Source organism: Cimex lectularius, unplaced genomic scaffold (genome assembly GCF_000648675.2).
Source record: "Cimex lectularius strain Harlan isolate CLEC.00 unplaced genomic scaffold, Clec_2.1 scaffold5, whole genome shotgun sequence".
Taxonomy (NCBI): domain Eukaryota; kingdom Metazoa; phylum Arthropoda; class Insecta; order Hemiptera; family Cimicidae; genus Cimex; species Cimex lectularius.
The window spans coordinates 918,136-940,859 of record NW_019392993.1 but is presented as its reverse complement, the minus strand read 5'-3'; the positions used below and the strand labels follow the sequence as shown (position 1 = coordinate 940,859).

General features: G+C 33.1%; 1 protein-coding gene across 1 annotated transcript in view; it reads right to left on the bottom strand.

The window, feature by feature from the left end:
* The window catches only part of LOC106666140 (inactive rhomboid protein 1), an 80,021-nt gene that overhangs the window by 1,030 nt on the left and 56,267 nt on the right, over window positions 1–22,724 (bottom strand). Inside the window, exons 10-22 of the mRNA XM_024229648.1 lie at window positions 16,674–16,930; window positions 16,363–16,620; window positions 15,921–16,028; window positions 9,951–10,106; window positions 7,628–7,811; window positions 7,489–7,563; window positions 7,250–7,411; window positions 7,097–7,135; window positions 6,784–6,872; window positions 6,424–6,679; window positions 4,188–4,288; window positions 3,960–4,113; window positions 1,102–3,897 (exon numbers count right to left, since the gene is read on the bottom strand). Of these exons, the coding sequence (XP_024085416.1) occupies window positions 3,463–3,897; window positions 3,960–4,113; window positions 4,188–4,288; window positions 6,424–6,679; window positions 6,784–6,872; window positions 7,097–7,135; window positions 7,250–7,411; window positions 7,489–7,563; window positions 7,628–7,811; window positions 9,951–10,106; window positions 15,921–16,028; window positions 16,363–16,620; window positions 16,674–16,930 (2,274 nt within the window). The 3' untranslated portion in view covers window positions 1,102–3,462. The remainder of the gene's footprint in view (window positions 1–1,101; window positions 3,898–3,959; window positions 4,114–4,187; window positions 4,289–6,423; window positions 6,680–6,783; window positions 6,873–7,096; window positions 7,136–7,249; window positions 7,412–7,488; window positions 7,564–7,627; window positions 7,812–9,950; window positions 10,107–15,920; window positions 16,029–16,362; window positions 16,621–16,673; window positions 16,931–22,724) is intronic.

Here is a 22,724-nt window from a genome sequence, read left to right as displayed (position 1 = left end):
ACATAGCATTCAAGCGGGAGAGCTGTTGGGTCCCCTGTTCGGCTTCTTAAGGGAATAGGGGTGTTTCTCATATTTAGAATGGTATATACCACACACACAAACACATATTTATTTAAATGTACATACAGCCACACTGTATATACTACTAAATATGAGAAACACCATGTATACATACATGAATACATACATATATATAATGTGAATTGTAATTAATTAAAATTGTGTATGTGTGGTTATGAGAGGGCTGATGATGGAATATCGAGTACCCATCGGCAATTACAGTGCGATGGGGGCTGAAGTTACTTTATTGTTAGTAGACTGGTAAAAAATTTCTTCACAAGTACCAACATCAGTCTTTAGTGGAAAAATACTACTTTTACTATTTCAGTGTTTCATTATGCAAAAAGTAAGCCATAAACAGAATATGTTATATAAACGAGTTTACATAAGTACATTGTGTGAAGAAGAAGGTTGAGTTTGTAAGTGACCTGACAAGAATGTTGTAGCATTTCTTCTACATTTCTTACTTGCTTTATAACTGAATCATATAAACCAATCTATCAGAAACAAAAACAATCAGACTTTTGTTTTCTAGTCTTAAAATTTGTTTAAATCCAAAGTAACCTTTAAATTAGTAATATAAAGAGCTACAAGCTGTTGTTAAGGGAAAAATTTGAAATTTTATGTTGTCTGATTGTTTTTGTCACACTGCAGATCATATTTGTGATATTTTTGTAGTGTATGTGTTTTTAAAACAACAATTTATTTATTTATTGTTTAGTTAACTGGAATCAATTGTTTAAATTCTGTGACTTGATACACTAAACACTTTCAATCAATATTCTCTATATTTTGTATTAGTATTAAAGAATGTTTAAATAATTGGGAAAATCTAGAAATTTAATTTAAGATGTGTTGAATCGAGTATCATCTTTGAGAACAAAGTAAAATGAAGTGCAGACTTTTGTTATAATCCAAAGAATCAGCATGAAATCATCACTGTTATAATTTTAACGATTGTTAATTGTTAGGCCAATTTCTATATTTTTATAAAGACTATTCATTGTTGAGTTTATCTAATATATTAATCAAATTACGTACCCAGAGCCAAGAAATTGTATTAACAGTTGATAGATTATCTTTACATCCTGTTTCAGTTTGTAATCTTTAAAAAGGGATTAGGGGAGTTTAGGGCAAAGGAAGTAAATATATACTACTGTTGCATTAAGTTACAATGGATATATTTCAATAATAAGGCTTTGGTCTTTCGATAGATGTTACAAATTAAACAAAATGTTTATACATTATAGGTGTTTTTTTAGTTTATTATGTTTTTTTGTTTTTTTTGTTGGTTTTTTTTAAAAGACGATTAAAATTGCTACATTTCGTCGAGACAATATTTTTTTCATTTATACAACATAGGCCAGCATTAATAATTGTAACACACAATACCTTCCATTTTGATGACTGTCACCAACTCCATATCAATACTACAAAAATGAAACTGTGCATATAATTGCCATTGATTGCAACAATTCGTCAGCACAATAATACGATATCCAATTGCCATATAAGAATATATTAACACAAATCTGTAACATTTAGCACTTCTATGATAAACACATTTACCATTCAATGTAATAATTAAATAGGAAAACAAAACAGTTTTGCATAACAGATAACATACATAATATACAAAAACATTTGACAAACTAACAAAAACAACCACGTGTACATCATTACAAAACAGTAACATTTTTATTTTTATTTGTATAATTTGAGCAATTGTTACACAACCAAAAATAAAGTTGTTGCAATCAATGTACCCACTTATATATACATGCAACAGGGGTAAAAATGGTAATGAATATAATATGTACAAACTACAATGAATATACGACACTTCCAATATAGCCAATTTTTTTAAAATTAATAAATAAGAATTTAATTTTCTTAAATATGCAATTAGGTATAATCAGCCATATCCTTATAAAGGTAATTTGAAAAAATGAATCAGTTAACCATTAGACACAAAATTAAAATATCAGACATCCCGTATATAACTTTTTTTAATATATGCTTTAAAATAAAACAATTTCTACTTCACTTTTATTTATTTTTGAGATATGCTGTATGCAAACAAGTAAAACGAAACATTTGGGCAACTCATAATTATAGCATTATAACATAATTGGCTGATGGTTAATCTGTGTTGATTAAATACTTGGGGCGAAAAATCAAACACCAAAAGCAGAGTAAAATAACTTACAACGATGTCATATAAAACATTTATAGTAATAATAATATTGACATATATTGCAAAAAGAGAGTTACACAAAGTAATACTAATAGGCAATATTTTTTCCTGATTGTAAAAGCTAAGGAGATACTCATATAAACATAATGACATCTTGGGGCTTGTATTTACAGATTTATCATTTGTTTATGAAGTTTGAGTGCTTCCTTTTAAAGGCTTATTCATTTTTAGGCTGACTAGTACGAGAGGGGAGTCAACAAAAATCAAAGTTGACAGAATGTGATTAAAAAGAAAGTAAAACAAAATTTTTAAATGTAAAAACTTGACCTGTAATTAAAAAGAAACAAATAATTAAAAAAAAAAAACTAACCACACATCCCATCAATCCAGAAACCATTGATATACCTTGTACACCGATTTTTATAATGTAGATGTCCCAAGCCTTTCATGATGAGAAAACACTATAGAACAAATTTTGTTGTTTATATATAATTTGTGTACGTGTGTATTTGTGTATGTGTGTGTACACACATAAATATTTTTTATTCATTGGATGAAGAGTTCCCAAAGGGGAGGATACATTACACTGATGATGCTTTCCCAATATGATCCTATTTATATATACAAACATTTTGACAACTACAGTCGTTCTTTTAACCGATTTGGATGTACAAACGACCCCTTTCACTACTATTATTCCATTTAATGTCATTTTGGCTTTGTATATTTATATATAATTATATATATATTTTCTGGGTGTATTTACAAGTCTCAAACTGCCAGTCTTATAAGTAGGGATAAAAACACCGCATTTTCCCTGGGGAAATAAAAATTGGAATGTCGATATTTGTATAAGACTGTTTCTTTAATAATAATTTTCCTCTCTCTCTTTTATTTTTATATTTTTTTGAAAGACCATTTTTGTCAACAAATCCTCCACTTTTGCCCCCATTTGAAAAAAATGCCATGCCTTAGCCTAAAAAAAGTGTATATATTCATATTTTATATATTTATATATCTTACAAGTTGTACATTTAAAAAACACCACTTTCACTTTTAGGTATGTGTCTGTTTTATATTTCAATAATTTCTTTTTTAAATATATTTTTCATCACAGTTCATACGGCGTGAAGGAATCTGAAGTATTTTGCAGGGACAAATTTGTCTACTCCAGAAGATTTATTCCTCCGCCTAGGTTCCTTGTGTCATACTGCATCGGCTGATCTTTTAAAATTTATGTTCTGCGAAGAACAAAAGTCTCTGGTGAGTGGTAGGCAGTTGAAATAGCCACAGATCTCACAATCGTAGACTGGTATCACATAGAAAAAGAGGACTAGAAGTAGGAAAAGAAAAACAGTTGTGATGAGACAAACCCATATTAAAAAGATTTTCTTCTGTCTGTCATATTCTCCCAATGAAACAAAAGGAAGGATAGCATATGAAAGAAGGAAGCCAAAAATAAACCCAAAAAATGATGAAAAATTGTCAAACCACGGGAGAAGACCAATAATAAAAAGAATAAGTGCTATTGTTAAGTGCTTAAAGAGGGCACAATAAGGGTGTTTCAGCATTGGCCACATGTTGAGGATTTCCACAATGAGGCAGGCTAAAAGTCCTGATTGCGACCCTGCTGGACCCACCTAACATACAAAAAAATTATTATTTTCATAATTAATATATTATTAAATAAAAAAAAGCTTACATCTGCCCTATACGGCACAAATATGGCGCTAGCAAGGTTTCCAGCAACACCCGATCCAATGTAAATAATTATTATTCTTGCAGTCCCTGTAAGCTTTTCCAAATCTCTCATCAGGAACCACTGGATGCAAAGAGATATAGCTAGTTGTATCACACTGAAAAAATACATATAAAATTATTTACACTGTGCTTTCGGTAAATGAGATTTTAAAGAGAAATTTGAGCCTACCCAGCATGTAAGAATATTGAGGTAATGAGCCTGTAAAATTGATCAGGCACTTCAGAGTTCATGAATGGTAGCATCCCACAAACATTGTCAAGGCACGATACCTAAATGGGCAAAATAATCAACTTGTAATTACATTAAAAAATATTTAAAAAGAAAATTAAAAATGATCACTTTATTAACTTGTAATTAATCATAGGGGACACACTGTTCGTTATTAATAGTACAGTAATAATTAATAGTAAACACATTCTCATTGCTTTGACTTAGAAGAGTAATTTTAAAATTTACCTTGAATATAATATTTTTCAATTTGTTTGTCATATTGTGTTTATGTAATAGGTTTTTAAATATTTTTTAAAATTTACTTTTAGTGTGTGGTGATTAGTGACCATTAATTGATGATTATTCAGAAATCGGGAGAGGTCTGGTGTGATGTAGGTTTCAGAAAAACATTTTCTTTATCGTGCCAACGTTTTGATCTTTATTGAGATCATCTTCAGGGCCTGGGTTTTACAAACATTGTTTAAATTTAACAAATACATGTAGGATGTGGAAAACAGTGAATTTATACAATGCAAAAAATATATACGCAGAAAATAAACACTTTGAGTGAGTAGAAATACTTTGAATGAATATAAAAAATATATTTTGTATTGTATAAATTCACTGTTTTCCACTGTTTTATTCTGTATTTGACAACCTGAGGTACAAACGAGAGACTAGCATTCTAGAATATCAACATAGTATATATCTGAAATCAGAGAGTCAGTAACCAGATCGAGATGCTCAAATGGCTGCAGTTCAAAACAAAATATGCGCAAAAGAAAAGAAAAAGATGGAAAACACGCAGAGGGCCGGCGATGACCTCAGCTGTTTGTTGGCCCATAAACTTCCCACTTATATACATCACACCAGACTGCATCTCACAATTTCTGAATAATTACTTTTTAGTATGACAAAATATAAAACTATTTCAATAATTATTAGTTAAAAACATGCATTTCAGTTTGATGACATATAACATGTATTGCTATAGAATCCTCTGTTTAAAAAAGATTCCAAAAAAGACAAAAAGAAAAGTGAATAAAAATTTAGGGGTGCTAGACAAAGTAAGCTTATGTTAAAAGAACTCTCACTAAAAGAAAGGGTAAACTCTGAGGAGTGACAGGACTAGTCACTGGCATCTGAGAAAATATGTACATAACATGAGTATATTCAATGATGTCAAAGTTTATGCAATGAAGTGGACAAAACAACCACCCATATCATCTTCGAATGTGGAGCAATTGCTCAATAGCGAATTAGCTTTATAAGAGCGCAAAAGTTGACATCTCCACAATTGATAAGAATATTTTTAGAAAGGTGTATACTCTGTAAAGAATGGGTCCTAATACTTCCTTCCAGATACTTTCTTGGGGTACTCCTTTATCTGTGCGACAGTTGGGTGCTAGAATCCATTGATGACTTGGAAGTATCTGTCAGTTAAAAAGGATTTTAGGAACAGCTCCACGCAGTTTCACATCTAGGAATACAGTGGGGCAAACTCCATTTGGCAATGCAGTGGTACCGTTAAATAGTGGAATGAGAATGTCTTAACACAAAGGAATAAGGTGTGGGAATTAAGGATAGGGAAAATGTGTTTAAGTAGAAGTTTTTCTACAATTTTTCACACTAAAGGCACTAGGCATTATAAGAAATTGGATGGTAGGGCTAGTTTATTAGTAGGGATAGTTATGATATTTCTGAGCCTTTGGAATATTCTAGATAAGGGAAAATTAAATTTTAAACGAATTAACGCAGAATTAAAGCCACCTTCAATCACTGGCCAACAATAATGGCAGTGCAGAAATGGAGAGATGGTAATGAGAAAACAAAAAACTTACTAAACAGAAAGCTAAATTCTAATTGTCTAAATTCTAGCGGATATTTAGATCAAATTTAGTTTTAAACAAATAATGAAAAACTGGGTAAGAAAAAATCAAAGATATGTACATATCAATTAAGAGCTTGTACTTCTTATTCCAATCAAATTAATAAGAATAAGTTGCTGTTAAACCTTTGCTGTATTTTTTAATGTCTGGAACAACACTAATAATTGGTTTGTTCTAGAATTTTCTTGATTATTTTTGTAATGTATTGAAAGTTTTCCGCATAAAAATAATATTTCTACAAGCCTACTTATACTAGCAGGTAATTCAGGAGTTAAAATTACGTTGAAATGAATCTAGTGACAAACCTGAGAGCAAAGAGAGGCTTCTTCATGAAAATGTCCGTGTACAAAATCGCAATACTCTTTCGTCGTGATTCTACAAGTCGCATGGATGCCTATACAACATGGGTGTCCAATAACGTCGCATATCATATGCTCTGCCGCTAGCCTGTCTTTTGCTCTTGCCCTTTGCAGAGGAGAAGATGTTTTTCGGCAAATCGGCCATTTTGTTATGTCGTCTGGCCATTCGTAAGGTGCTATGGATGCCGGTGCTTCACAATATCTGTAAAAATACCAATTAACGTTAAATAATGCAAACAGTTGTTACAACGAGAAGCGTATCTTGTTTGTAAAACAAAAGCAAATATACTTTTTTTTATAACTTACTTGGGATCAAGTCCACAGACTGATCCTGATATCCTGCCTCCTGGTACTGCTTCTGAATGGCCCCACTTTTTAAATGTTGATATCGTTTCCTAGAATAAAGCAAATTTAATTTGAACAAATGACTTCATTTTTTTCACAACACAAAAAAACTGTTTCTAAATTCTTATAATAAATTATATAAATAATAGAAAGAAAAAAGAATAAACTCCATGCATAATTTAATTTGTACAAGTAATCATCGGTAATATATTTTCCATTTTATATCGTACTTAATGTTAATGCCAACTACTGCCTGCAAACTAATACCACCTACCTTACCAACACCTCTTGCCACATGACTCCGAGTGGAGACCAGCATTTTAAAAGAGAAGATTTTATAAATATTTGACACAAGTGATTAAATAATTTTAATTTTTCAAATTGTGATAGTTTTGTTACAGTTAATGTAATGTTTTAAAATACTTACAGAGCATTCATTTTTTGATGACTGAACACATCCTGAATCATCGTTTCTTATACAACAAGCAGTTTCCCGTTCTCTTTCTCTACCTTTATCGATTTCTTTCATGATTTTCGCATCCCTTCTCATACAAGGGGCAAATTTCGCTCCAAGGTAAATCAGATCAGCCTGGAAATTAAAAAATTAAACAAATTAAACAAAAAAAGGAACAGTTGTTTGACAAATTTGAGGAAAATAGCCCTTACTGCTCTAGGACCAAGCCAAAAATTGGCCGGCTCTGTATATTCAACCTGCTGTAGTGAAAGGCTTGTAACTAAAACCTAGAAAAACAAATATTTCGACAATTAATAAAATTAATTTTGTAGCATTGAATTCAATACTTACAAGACCCGATTGGTGGTTAAGGTCCATTCCAAAAGGTCCAAAACCATAAGACACAAGTGAAATAACTAGAATTAATATTTGAACAGTCGAAAGCCAGTAGGTAAAGAATGGCCTATGGTCTTCGAGGTCTTCTAAAACTTCCTTCACAGGCTCTCGATTCATAACAGACCTTTTCAAAGATCTTCTGCAACACATATTACAAATACATTTTAATACTGTTATTTTATGATAGTTTAATGTCAACTAAACAAAGACAACGTACAGTTGTAGCTTTTAAAAGTGATCAAGATATAAATACGTAGAGTTTCTTCATTGTGTCTGTTTGGGAACCCTTAGGGTTATGCCCATACTGTGGAAAGTGTGCTTTTTTTCACAAAAAACTAAGCACTTTTCTTTTTACGCACTTCTCTTCGTGTGAGAATTGCCTTTCCGAAGTGACATTACCAAATCCAGACTTGTGCTTTGCTTTGATAAAGAATACTATATACGGAAAAATCATCTTATATGCTGATGTCTCTGGTTCCACTTGACAGAGTCGACATGTTTCTGCATCTAGTTTGCCCTTATTATTTAGATGATAATGGCTGGTGCAGAGGTATATAATTTTCCTCAATTCTTGTCTGCCGAGAGAAGAATATCTTCATCTTCCTTTTTGAGTGATTTATAAATCTCTTAGGCTGCCTGATGCCTGGTGCTTTTGTCTAATGCTTTAGTTTTTATGTCTCGAGCTTTTTTCTAGCTCCATCTTAGTTGTGGTTCCAGTGTCATGGGTGAGAGACTGCATCTTCTATGGCTAGTTGGTCAGCCTGTTCATTTCCTTCTTTACGTCAGGTCCCAGAACCCACCTTAAAGTAACATTGTGTTTTCCAAAGGCCATTAGTCAATTTAGTTATTCCTAGACTAGTTTGGGATCATTTAGTGCACCTTACTGTCCAAAAGTATGTAAAGCTGTGTACATTTCATATTATCCTCTATCAACTCTTGTGCACTGAAATGGATTGCATTGATCTCAGCTTGAAAGATAGGACCAATCCAAGGGGTTTTGTTAGGATGTAATTAAGCTCTTTTATCCATTCAGCTACTCCCCGTTCGACCTTTGATCGATTAGTGTACTAAATGAGAGGCACTTCCTCCTGAAACTTGGGGTACCTTTTTTCCAAAGATCTGTTAATTCTGACCACTTGGAAGAGTCTATCAAAGGTTTCATGACTGATATAGCTATCTCATTTATTTTAATTCTCTTTAGAATTTTGTGATGGATTCTCTTTAGGTCTGGTTTTATTTCCTACTCTTTTCTTATTTATTCTTATCTCAGGAGTATGTTGCCACTCTTTAAGACAACCTTTTATACATAAATGTATAAGGGTGGGAGATCGAGTGCAGTTTCATTTGCTTTGAGGGATAACTATTTTAGCCCCTGTTTTGTATCTCCACTGTGTTAAAACCATTACACCATCCTGGGGTTTATTCCTCCAGTTTTTGCTGCATAATCTCTGGCTAATGCTTAGCAATGCCATAGCTTGTGTAGTATTTTGCCCATATGCCATCTCCACTTGAGCTTTTTTGTTGAAGGGTAATACCGAAGTATTTAGTTTCTTTGGAACAAGTTAAGGTATCATCTTTTATAGTGTATGCTTTTAGGTTTAACTACTTTCTTCTTGAGAAGGATATTGGTTTTCTAAGGTAACTATTTTCTTAAGGTTGATTTTCTCATGTTTTCATACCATCTTTATACAATTTTTTAGTGGTTTGCATTGGATTTCACAGAATTTCATCAAATTTTCTCCTTATGTTGTGATTAGAGCATTTACGATTGATAACCGTAAAGGTGGCAGTAGTATTGGTCCTTGGGGGCTTCTTTGAGTAGGTGCTGTCTAGTATATTCCAATGTCCAATTCAGCCTTTCTTATACTACTTTTTAGCATTGATGTTAAAATGTTTAGACCAGTATATAATATAGTTGTTTTATGAATATTAAAAATTATGCAAAGTTTAGAGATAGAAATACAACTTTTCTTGCTTAATTTTGTTATGTTAGCAGTTTTGTCTTAATTGTAAATATGTATTAAAAAATAATATTTATTAATTTAAAAAAAAATTGCTGGAATTAGTCAATGACAAGAATCCTCAATATGCAATATTCCATTTTTTTCAATAAAGCTGAAACTATGTTCAAAAAAACTTTCAAGTAAATTTTTGTTTTGGAAGTAAATTTTTCCTTTTCTGATTTGAAAATATATAATTAATTGGATTTCTTTTCTTTCTTCTTAAGTAAAATACTTTTGATTATTTTTTAAATAATGTAGATGTACAATTTTCTTACCCAAACACTCGGTGGATAATTCCTTGGCCGAATTGTCTCCTATCAGAGTTGTCGTGCGCTCTGTCAAGTTCTATCCCCGATATCCTCCCAAGTCCTATTTGGCTCCCAGACCCTTCCCTTTTGGCATCTCCTGCTGCCCTCTTCCAAGACCCATGCCTGTTTTCAAAAGATACAAGATTGTCATTCCATTTCCAAAAAAAAGAGATTTTTTAAAAATTTATTGAATCGATGTTACAGGCGAAATTGTTATTTCCAATTTCCTATAGTAAAAACACAATGGCAAATGGTTTTTTACTCTTGGATTAAACATAAATAGTATTTAAAAAGTTAGTGAATTATTATATATGTTAAAAAAATAAAAAATATATGTTTTTATCTAGAAAAATTCTAAAAAATAATAAAGATTTGGTAATAACGTACTTGTCCGATATTTGGTACATCTTAAGTTAGCCTTAAGATATTTTTTGGGTACAGTGAATCATTAAATCATGGCGATTTTCGTTATTTTGTAAATGGAAAATCAAAGTCAAGGAAGCCAGGCTATTTTGAATTGGAAGAGAACGAGACCCTTAATTAGTGAAAAAGGGAAAAAAGAGTCAATAGATTGATGAGTTGGCCGTTCATAATTGACAAATGCCCTCGAACCTCGGCAAAGAACCAAAGATACTCACAGCTAATAAAGGAAAGTTACAAAATTCGGCTAAAAATCGGACCTCTATCCAGAGGAAGGACTGTTGACGATGGTTTGATCAGAATCGATCTTCGGCCCGTTTATTTTCGCCGTTTGGGTCCAGAGACCCACTGAAGACTGCATTAAGCCAGATTGACCCTAGAACGAATACGAGCATAGGCGGACCAAAGGGGATGTTTTGATCAACTCACTGTCAAAAAGTTCACAATCTGGAAGGAATTGCTAAAACCCCTACCTAGAAAAATCTTTTCGTGTAATTTGGACGGTGGAAGATCAAGGGATGTATTTCTTGATTTTGAGAATGAAATTGAGTTTTGAGGTAGAATTGGTAGAAATGTTTTGGTTTTTTCAAACGTAAAATTGGTACTTTCAACAGTCAATTGACGGAGTTCTAAAGGCCTGCGTTGGAGGTTAAATTAAAATGTAATTAAGTGATTAACATAAAAAAATAAAACTGTTCCAGTATAATATATAAAAAACGAAAAATTAAATTGTCAAATATTTTTTCTCGTTTCCCTCGCTGAGATTCGCCGACAATTTCCCCTCGTAAGATAAATTATATTCGCGAGATAGAAAGACTCGCTTTATAGAGTAAAATCATTGTTTCTCTGATAGGAAATGAGAATAATTAGAAAACTTGGCTTTGCCTGGAAAATGTTTAATTGAGATATTAGCTTTACGGGGGGGGGTTTCGTGCTTCGTCAAAGGAGGAAACAAACCAAGTTTCTTAGCTTGAGTGTCTAATTACCCTATTCATGATTCACTCGGTAAATTTCTATTTTCCATCAAAACGTGATTTGTAAACAGCCGGAACGGAATTTCCTTTATTGCCCGCAAAAAGCCTGGCTAAGATTAAACAAAACATTGAACTGTAGTGTACGCTTGTAGATAGAGTACGGTTACAAAGACTTAAGGCAAAATTTCAACTTTGCCAAGTTTCAATTCATCTAAGTATTATACTGTTATAACGACCTTGAAAGTTGGCCATTACCGCAGGAAGGAATCGCAGGACTCTGGAGAAATATGGGTCATAATTGGAAGTACCTGATTTATTTGGTGATCTTACAAAATACAATAATAATTATTGTACAGTACAAATTAATGTAAGAGACAGCAATAGGTACCCAAATAATACCATTTAACCCATTAGTGCCCGTAAATATTTTCGTAAAATTATTGGAATTTTATAACCTAATTATCGGTGATCTAAGGTAATTCGGATTATTATTTTAATATATCCCTTGTCATTTCACGATGATGAAGTCTTATCAATGATGAACAGCATGGTTTTATGAAAAAAATAGAACAACATTGACAAATTTGTTGTCTTTTCAACAAGACATATTGGATACATTCAATAAAAAAAATCAGGTTGTTATCATTTATACGGATCTATCGAAGACTTTTCATATTTGTTATGTTGTAAATTATCTAATCTTGAGTTTTTGGTAATTTTGTTAACTGGCTATCTTACTCCTTAGCATCAAGAACCCAACTTTATCAGTTAACAATGTATTCTCAAAGCACAGAAATGTAAAATCTGGTGTTCCACAAGGTGGACAATTATCGCCGTTATTCTTTCATTATTTTTAATGATACAACATTTTCAATTATTAATAGGCAGTAATTAAGTATCGCAACATTAGATAGTAATTGTATAATTTAATAATAAAAAAGTTTGATTTTCCTTATTTAAAAATCCGACGACCCTTGCCGTTTGACTTTTAATCCGGTTCCAGACACTCAAAAATTTTCAAATATTTGAATTGTTGAACATAGTTTGGCTCTGGAAAAACATTTGACCTTCCAGAGCTTATTAGGTCACCTTTAATCTAAATAGCATCCGGTTTTCCGTTTTTTAAGTCGTCCAGGCAACTATCTATTGTGGTATGTCTGTATCAAATACTTCAAAGTCTAAATTACGATCATCAACTTCTATTTCTTGGATTCATCTTTTTTTTTCTTCTCCGATAGATATTTCAGTTGGTGCAAGCAATTATCTACCTGTTAAATGCCTTAAGTCTTCCTCTTCTTCTTATTTTCCAGAATCCTCATCGGTCAAACTGGTTGAACTGGGGGGCTCCATATTTCTCCTGCTCCATAATCTATATATTCTTTCTTCTTTTCTGGCGTCACATTTTTTTCATCAACCGACAGAATTTACACGGCAACATGGAGACTTATTCCCGGTTAAATTTTTAAAATCATAAAAAGTCAAACGTTTTAGAAAGCTAAAAAAATGTTAACAATAATATAATATTTATTAAACCAAAAACCCATTATGAAATTTGTGAAGAAAAATTTGATCCTAACTACTTACTACATCGCAGCTAATAAATAGTGCCACTAGGTAACGACATTTTACAAAAAATGCTGTCAGCGTAAATTTTTCAATCGCAACCGACAAAGGATTCTGAAACGAAAAAGAGCCTCGAAAGTACCAAAATTCGTACAAAATAACGAAGTAACTTCCGAAGCTATCTTCTTTGTCATAAAATAAGTGGGATTGTACATACAGTAAAATCTCGATATTTTGTATCCCGATATATCCTATGAAGGAAAGAATCTCGTTAAATCCTATAAAACCAATGCATTTATGCTGTAACGACTTTTTTTCGCCTTCAAGTCGTCGAAACGTTTTATAATTTGTATTTTAGCATTGAAATCCCAATGAAACAAACAAAGGTCTATTGTGACCAATGGTGGGTGATTCCAAGATTTTATTTATAACATCCGATTCTTCTAAAGATGTAGATGATCATTGCTAACTGCAAATTCAGACGAAGAAGGGAAGAAGGTAACGGCAACCACAATAAAAAAAATTGTTTCTGAACTTGTGGTTCCCTTAAGGACAGAACCGGAAAATGAAATCCAATCGGATGTCAACCCTTGTGACAAAATGAAGGAAATCCCACGGCTTATCAAGACTTCGTTAATTTTGACCAGCAATACACAGTACATATTTAAATAATTATTTAATGCAAACAAAAATTGACCAAAAATAACATATGTACATATAAAATAATAAACTTTACTTACATACATATATACACAATACAATAAAAAATTAAAGCGTTCCATATAACGTATTTTCCATTTTTACCCTCGATACATCATAATCTAGATATAGTGAACATGTCGATATACCGTAATTATACTTCGTCTGCTTGAAGATACAATACATGGGGATTTAAGTGTATTTTCAAATGTGGTAACAACTGGATGTATTTACTCTTATAAATCAAAGTCAATTTACAGTAAATAAACTTGCCTTGGCTTTCTGGTTAGTTCCTTCTTAAATTCTAGCTTTCTAATTTATTTCTAGTTAATAGGTAATACTGTGTTAAATTAAAATCAGCTTCATCCTCTAATTTTGAGTCAGGAGTGCTGCAGGGATCTTGTATTGGACCTCTTCTTTTTGTTTGTATATTAAAGTTATAATTGAAGGTTTTGATGATGTCAAATTTCTACTTTATGCAGATGATCTAAAAGTTTTTTAAAATAGCCAATCTGTTAGAATTAAAGATTGATAAACTAGTTTCATGGTAAAATGATAATTCTTTTAAACAGAACATTGCCAATTGCAATGTAATGAGTTATTTCAAGAGCAAAAGAAAAGTTAACTTTTTGAAGAAAATTGATGGTACCACTACATATAGTCAGACATAGAGCTTTAGAAGATCTTGGTGTTCTGTTTGACACGGATCTTTCATTTGTAAATGATATTGCTATCATTAAGAAAAAATCGATAAAAATATTATGTTTTTTAATATAAATCCAAGCTCTTTAATAATATTCAGCCAATTAAAAAGAATACTGCTCCCTCTCTAAATCACATCTCGAGTATGCTTCTATTATTTGTTCTGCTTACAACGAATCCCACTCTGATAACATTGAGAACATTTAAAATAAGTCCTTAAAGCTCAATGCTGTTGAGGATTAAATCTGATGAAATCAACTAATTCTTCTTAAGATTAAATCTTCTTACACTACTCACTTTAACTTCCCTTTCATATAGACATACGATTTTGGACATATTGTTTTTGTCTAACGCTATTCACAATCATATTGACTGTGAAATTTTTTTATATTTAAATAATTTTAATATTCCCTACTATTCCACACGCAGTAACACTCCCTTTCAAACATACAACACAACTAATTTATTACATTTAGAAATATGAGACTTGGAAATATGGTGTCAGATGAGGTTGGCTTTTCTTCAAGGATAGTTATAAAAAATAAATACATGAATTTTAACAGTATTTATTCCTAATTGTTTTATTACTTTTTTATCTTTAATTGTTAGTTTAGTGCATTTTTATTTACTTGTCCTTATTTCTTATATTGTACCTATTATACTTATTGTATAATTATATACATAAATTTATATTTAATTAATATTAAAATTAGCATATATTATAAGATATATTATACCTGCATGTCTTCTAATTTTGTAAATGTGGTTCTAGCTTTTATTTGCATTATTTTTGTTATGTTTTATTTATCAATATTCTAATATGTTTCATGGTTTATTATTTATAAGGGATATTACATTTTTATTTAATAGGCATTATTTGCCAGTCTATGTGAAAATAAATAAACATTTCCAGTTATGCTGTTTGGCTTTACTGGGATGTAACGGGTTAAAATAATTGCTATATATTAATGTATTAAATATAGCAAATACCTCAAGATTGTTTGCCTTCAACAAAAAGTGAATAAATACAAAATCTCTGTTGAATAAATTTTGGAATGTACATGTTGGTCTCGAACCCACATGCCCCGTCTCGAGTCTCGCTAAGGATTGTTTGACTAATGTAAAGGCTGTTAGCTTGCTCATCTTGTTTAATCAGTTCACGTGCCGGAATTTAATGTTCTACAGGAGCGAACAACTGCGTAATTACGGCTATGTTCATTACAAATCACGGATGACATCGAGATCGGAATTCGTTGCCAGATTACAATTGATAATTTTAATTGTTATATTCATGAATGTTATAATACACCTTGGGTGTTGTATCCATTCGCACATGGGCGATCCTTAGTTTTGTGACCTACTTTCGTCATCGATCGTTATTAATAACAACGCCGGATACAAATTTAATTAATTGATCAAAAGGAAAAACAATCCTTGCAGAAAATCGTTAAAAGACTTTTGTATAAATTACCCTGCCCAGATGAAAAATTACTATGATTTAATTAATTTTGAGCATGGGATTCGTTTCAAGTGAGTCCAGTGGGTAAATAAATAAAAATTCCCTTATGCCAAAACTTACAAAGACAAGTTTCTGAGTTGAGACAAACTTTTGACATGATTTATTGATATTGATCGATCGAAATCCTCTCGTTGTATTTTCAGGCTCGGGTCGACGTCTTCATTCAGTCTGTTAAAGAAATTTACATTAATATATACAAAATAATTAGTGAATGCTCATAAAAAGCTTAAGCAGTAGGAAATAGACAAGACAAACAACTCTGCTCACAACGACACCACCACTTCACTGACAATTACACGAGTCTTTTTGAAGCCATTTTAAAAAGAACTCTTTTTCAACCAGTTTCGACTTGACGTGAATATAGTCATCACTTTGAAAAACAAAGCTGATAAACTGTCTTAGAAGGAAAACTTTCAGACAGTTTGTAATATTAAGCGTCGTAAAAACACTATGTATAGCTCAAAAAGCCTGGACGAACACCACCCCGACCGTTCTAACTTACGTGAATAATTCATACTTCGTGTCTGCACCATTTTCGTATTCTTGGAAAACATCGGTCTCTTCTAAAACGTCTCGAAGACAATTCAAATCTTTAACATCAAAACTAAATCTACTCTTGGGACTGGAAGCCATCGCTTTTGAATCGCTCAAAATGTCATCGGTGACGTTATTTGGGCTTACGCCCAGAGCCGAATGTATTCTGAATTTAAATCTGTCCCATAGCCTGCTCGACGGCGACGTTTCCCCTATTGAACAACTGCTGAAACGATTAATATCAAATGTAGATATCAAAGTTGGTAAAGATTCGTGTACCTCTCTCTCATCCTCGACGTCGTATCCAGCGTAACCGGTAACGTTTCCGTCGTGCTGTCGACAAAATCCGCGGGTGGAGGTGCCGCGACGGTCGTCGTGGCCAACGGAGATGCCCGGTCGAAAAACACCTCGTCATCATCTATTGGCGACGACGTTGACAATTGCGGGGTCGCTCCTCCGAATGTCGATGGCGAGTAACTTCTCGTTGATCTCCGTCCTTGCGAAACCGAATCCCTCGATCTATGCTTATTTAACGCCTGCAAAAAACAAAATAAAAAATTATAATGCAATATCGATTTGAAAATACACGAGTTTTATTAGTTAAATTACAAATCGACTTTTGACATAGAACTTTTGCATAAACCTTATGTCGAAAGAACCAGACCCTGTCGTGTTTTTATATGAAATATTGAAATTAACAATTTAATTAGTTACTAGGACAGTGGGCGCCCATTAGTTACACATAGAATAAGCGTTGAGCATAATTTACGATTCAGAAAATAAGAAGCCTGTAGAATGAGCTACAGAAAGCCTGCTGACCTATGTATGGCATTACTGCTCGGAGCGGACACGGATTCCAGACCGCAGGACTATCAGAGTTTTTAAAATTATAAAGTATTTTGGGTTGGTGTGAATATATTATCTGTCCAATCTTTACATACACTGTAGTATATTTGTATATACTATCTGTATGATGGCCTATACCCCAGCACGAGGAATGTCGAATAATATGGAGTAAAAGTAATTCATTAGCGTGAATGGGTTTAAACCCTCACCGAGGAATATCGAGTAGTCTAGGGGAATGAATGTGTCTGTTTTGTGTTTATAGGTGAAGGGATACTTACACCGTCGGAATATTTTTATCTGATATGGATTTGTATATGTGTCTTGTTTTTCTTTTATTAATAATTTGACAACGTGCAGTAACGAGAGGTTAACCACCTAAGAAAACAGGGGAAAAAGTATGTGAGTCAGAGAGAAAGAAGCGTGAAAGACAAAAAGCCGCAGAAATTTCCGTTTTATACACCGACGACCTACGAAGACTTGACGAGCTTTGTTTTATATATTTAATATCAGGGATAGTTTGAAAGCGAAAAAAATTATTCTTTTTATCATAGAAGCCTAGATGCAAATTAGATGCTATTAGACTTTAAAATGATACAATGTGCAGCTTGGAAATAATGGAACATACAAATCATGTTATTAGTGTGTGACCCGTTTATCACTGAGGATGAAATGTTTTAATTAAAAAATATTAACTTACGTAAAACTTTTAGTCATTTAAGTGGTCACGACTCGGGTCTGTGTAAATACTTAGAGGCAAGTTTGCATTACAGTGTGTTATTACTAAGGGAGTTATATTAACTGTTAATGTTGACCTATTCATGCCTGTCGTAATTATGCATGTGTATATATATGGGACTTCGTGTTTATATACGTGTGTATAAATCAATAAAATTTAAAATCTTTTGTTCCTATGTATTAATCTTTTACGCTTTTATATAAATAACAGAATACAAGATCATATTATTTTCCATATATGTATTATACTGTCAATCATTATTATTTTCCCCGTTTTTTTTAAACTATTGAGCTAATGCACATTACATTTGTGATCGTATACTAAATACAAAATTTGACTTGACACGTGTAGTAAAGACAAACGACATTTCTTACTTAATCAGATTATTAATACATTTGGTAAAAATAGCTTGCAATAATTAATTATTTGACAATAATAGATAATAGATAGGAATTTGGGAAGGTACGTGGTCGGAGTGTGTCTTCCATGTCAGTCGTCTTTATTATCTTGGAGTTGGTCTGCTCTGGGAAATTTCTTGCATCAGTTGGTTGGGGTGCGGTAAACAATAATGGACCAGTGGTGTCGACTGTGGTACATTTGATCACCGTGATAACGTTAGGGATGTGTAAGCCTTTGTGGATAGATAGGCACTGAGCATTTGTTATTAATCGAGGATACGGTTCTGATTGTTCTGCACCTTTTTAATTTGTGAATCAGATGCCTATGACCATACGTCGCAATGTAATTCTAGATAGACCTTATGATCATTGTGTAAATGAGTCGCTGCACGTGGAGAGGGATGGTTTTACTGGTGAGGAGATGTTTCAGAAGGTACATTCGATGCCGAGTCCGTGTAACAATGTTTTTAATATGTTTCCCATATTTTCATCCAGCCCTAGATATTGCTTCATTTGACACGAGGCGACGGTAAGTAAATTGGACTACTTGTGACATCGTTGGGTTTACTTTTACACCAATTGCTGACGCTGTGCGAGAATGAACAAAGTGGTTTGTTTTTAAAAGGGATTTTTTTGGGAAATCACTTCAAAGGAGAAGGTAGGGAAAAGGCCCCAGCATACTGTTTTGAGGTACTCCCTATTCAGAAAAACTGAATAGGCTTCTACATAGCGAACTAAATAACTTCGATTCGTAAGGTAAGATTGCACTTGCGGTACATGGAGTCATCAAGATGAGGCATAATTTTTATTAAGATGCCTGGGTGCCACAATTTTTCGAATGCGTTATCAGTGTCTACGGACAGCCCTAGACAGACTTGGACCTGGAAGGAGTGTAGGGATCTGAACCCCAATTCGCTGAGTGGGAAAACTGGCTGCAAGTGAACATACCATCCCTAACCATTATTTTTGCGTGGACGAATTTTTATCATGTGGATTTAACAATACCGAACCTGAACAGGGTGAACTATTAAAAAAGTTGATTTATCGAAGATCATAAAATAACTAATTATATTGTTGTCTGTTATACAAAGGATTAACTTATTTAGATAGGAGGAGGCTTTACATTTCTGAACATTAATGCAACTTTTAATAATTAAGCAACGCTTCACGCCTGTCTAAAATCTTCAACCTGGCTACGACGTTACAACTTTTCAAACCAAATCGTTTTCAACTCTTTTGTAAAATATCTTAATATCTAATTAAAATGAGATCATTTCAAATAAAAACCGATGTACGCTTGTAGAGTTATAAAAAATAGTTTAAACATTTGAAATCAACGTTTTAAACTATGAAAAATTACAGAAGAGAGGATAATTAATGATACACAATGAGAATTTATGCTGCGATGTGATAAAGGGCGAGGTTAAAGTTGGTGGGAGATTTGTAGGGAGGCTCCCGGGAGAGCAATGTAGCCTTAAACTTGTAAAGCTATGAAAAAGAATGACTTAATTTTGAGGAAGATTTAAATTTTTCACCACCCTAATTCCCGTCACGTGGCAGAGAGGTCCGAGGCCGAAAGGAGTAGGGATTTAATTCAACTACGTGGTTTTGACATGTGTTGACTAAATAAGAAAATCGATTTTGGGTTTATGTCAGAGCGGTTACTCCCAACCCCTTTCCCCTTTCAGCCTCGGATTTGGTTGTGAATTACATGTTTAGCGTAGTAATCCACTCCAACACAGAACAGAATATAAATTGACGTGTAATGAAGTACAAGAGGAACAAGCATACATCAGATGGTTAATGTATATCTTCAGGGATTGCCACTGCATACAGGGAAATTGCAATTTTAACTTACACCGTTAGTCTTCGTTTAGTTTGCCTTCATAAATTTAATCGTTCCGTTTATCTGTTAAGAAATAAATGTTGACCAAAGCCTTAAACTAGCGAACTAATTTAATTTTACTTTAGGTTCTTTTTGTAAAAAAAAGTAACTACTTTATTGGAACTTCTAAACCGCTCTAATTAAATATAAAAAAAATGTAATCAACTCCCTCCGGTTTGAATTGATACATTGATCATCCATTCCCATTTTTTATCCAAAGATGGTTTTCTTGGGTTTGCTCAATGTGTATTTATTTTGTACACATAGCAATAAATAAAATACATTAAAAAAGAAACACGATAAACATATAAAATTGATAATTTTTCTGAGTGAAAATAAAGAATTATTAGAAATGATAAATGGCGGAGTGAGTATGTTGACATGACATTAATGATAAATATAGTTTGACATGGGCAGTTGGTATCCGAGTGGATCGAAGTCACGATAGCTCAAGTGGTTAGAGCGGCGGCATATTGAGCCGAAGGTCGTGAGTTCGAATCCCGCTCGTGACACTAGATTTTTCATCTCAACGAAGACCTTATAGAACGAATAATTAATTGAAAGAAGTATTTGTTCAATTAGACCACTAAACATAAATGGATTAATAATTAACGATAAACGTTAATAATTAATAATTAACGAACGTTGAAATAAATTAATCTGAACCTGATCGTGAAATATGATGGCGATATTTTCAACACATTGATAATTTTACCTCTTTTACTGTCTTGTATGTTTGACAGACGCAAAATATGACCCATTGGCCGCTATGATAGATAAGACTGAAGGGGCGAAGTAGTGGCTTTTTTACAGGATGAGAGTAAAATTCAAATCCCTGTTTTTCCTTTTTGTGATTGTCACAGTTTATAATGATTTCTCAGAACGAAAAATAAGAATTATATGTTTAAGTTTTAGTCTGTTTGGAAGAGGACAAGAGTGATCATGAACCGGAATGATAATGGTGGCTGCAGGATGGGAGTAAAGTTCAAATCTCAGCTATTTCATTTTTATTGTCGTCACACGTGAAAAAACTAGTTTATAACATTGAAAATTGGGATTTGCGGTTCTGATTTTTGAATCCCGGTATTGAACCTTTAAGGTGGATGGATTTGAGATTGCTTAATTTGGGAAATTTGTAAGTTTTTTAGATTTACAGTGTGACGAATCTGTCGATTCGGATCATCTTGATCTGCCACTTATGACTATGTTAGATTAATTGTAAAGCTGGAAAAGCATTTTTTATTTCTATTTTAAAGGAGGGGGGGATATTGTGAGTTTTTCTCAAGGAGGGAATTGCAGTGGCGAGTGGTTAGATCGTCCTACTAGTATTTGTCACGCTAGCGGTTCTGGGTTCGAATCCTGACAAAGCCCTGGTACTTTTAAGATGTGGGATTAATTTATAAAACACGGAGAGACGTTAAGCGTTATGACAGGATAATAAACGTGTCGATTATGATTATTCCGGTCTGCGTACCTATGTGTTGTTTCACTGTTATGTTAGCGTTTCATTTCCTTCATTACAATTAATTAAGGTTTTTAGTTGAGATGAAAAAAAGCTAATGGCACGAGAGGGATTCGAACCCACGTCCTTCGGCTAGATACGCCGCTGCTCTACCACCTGAGCTATCGTGACCTCGATCTACTCGGACTCAACTCCCCATCTCAACCCCACCTTATGAGTTTTCCCTCCTTTTGCCATTTTTCAACTGTCGTGTAATCGGTTTGGATTCTCGACGACAATTGAAATGGCGACGGAGAGCATTAGTGAAGTGTACTTCATTTTAATTCATTAAATTCACTAATTTCGTGGTCCGCTTGACCAATTAAATCATTACAATGAATTAAGGTTTTTAGTTGAGATGAAAAAAATGAAAAAAATTTAATGAATTAAAATGAAGTACACTTCACTAATGCTCTCCGTCGCCATTTCAATTGTCGTCGAGAATCCAAACCGATTGCACGACAGTTGAAAAATGGCAAAAGAAGGGAAAACTCATAAGGTGGGGTTGAGATGGGGAGTTGATGTCCGAGGGGATCGAGGTCACGATAGATCAGGTGGTAGAGCAGCGGCGTATCTAGCCGAAGGTCGTGCGTTCGAATCCCTCTCGTGCCATTAGCTTTTTTTTATCTCAACTAAAAACCTTAATTAATTGTAATGATTTAATTGGTCAAGCGGACCACGAAATTAGTGAATTTCTTCATTACATTTATTATCTAACATAAGAAGGAGCGATACACGATCAGTCTTATTGGTCAGTCACGCTCGATGTAAATTGATCATCCCTGCTTAGTAAATTATTTGTTTGTCCAAAGACTTTTTACAAGAATGATGGCCAATTTGGGCCTAATAAATGTTTCAATAGTGTATATTGTACCGTTGAGATGGATAGTACGTTGGTATTATCTTTGATTTATAGGATTTTTTTATTAAGAAGTAGAAAGTACAAACAGACGAAATGTGTGTT